Source organism: Pterocles gutturalis, unplaced genomic scaffold, assembly GCF_000699245.1.
Source record: "Pterocles gutturalis isolate BGI_N339 unplaced genomic scaffold, ASM69924v1 scaffold3889, whole genome shotgun sequence".
In the NCBI taxonomy this organism is placed as follows: domain Eukaryota; kingdom Metazoa; phylum Chordata; class Aves; order Pterocliformes; family Pteroclidae; genus Pterocles; species Pterocles gutturalis.
In genome coordinates this window covers 1-272 of record NW_010130340.1, presented here as the reverse complement: position 1 = coordinate 272, position 272 = coordinate 1, and the positions used below count along the sequence as shown (strand labels likewise).

The following is a 272-nucleotide window of genomic DNA, read 5'->3' as shown; positions in this document are numbered from 1 at the left end:
CCCATTTTTGGGGCCGTTGCCTCCCCTACTAACCACTTCCAGCTGGCTGGGAAAGGGCATCAGCTTCTGCGGCGTGGGCGTCCCGAAATCCATGCTGCTCGTCCTGGCTTGGCCGCCCAGCTCCGCTCCGCCCAGCGCCGTATAGTCCGCTCGGTGCGAGCCGTGAGCTTTCTGGCTGACCTTGATGTAAAAGAAATCCTCATTCTTGCTGCTTTTGGAGGCGGATTTGTGGCTGGAGTCCTGAGAGAAGCCGAAGCGCAGCAGCCCGTCGG

The 272-nt window shown here is 61.0% G+C and overlaps 1 protein-coding gene across 1 annotated transcript in view; it reads right to left on the bottom strand.

Moving 5' to 3' along the window:
- Nucleotides 1-267, bottom strand: part of LOC104466666 (leucine zipper putative tumor suppressor 1-like) — a gene marked incomplete at its 5' end in the record, with an annotated part of 3,228 nt that extends 2,961 nt beyond the window's left edge. Inside the window, 1 exon segment of the mRNA XM_010080181.1 lies at nucleotides 34-267. Coding sequence (XP_010078483.1) covers nucleotides 34-267 — 234 coding nt within the window.
- Nucleotides 268-272: the final 5 nt, after the last annotated feature.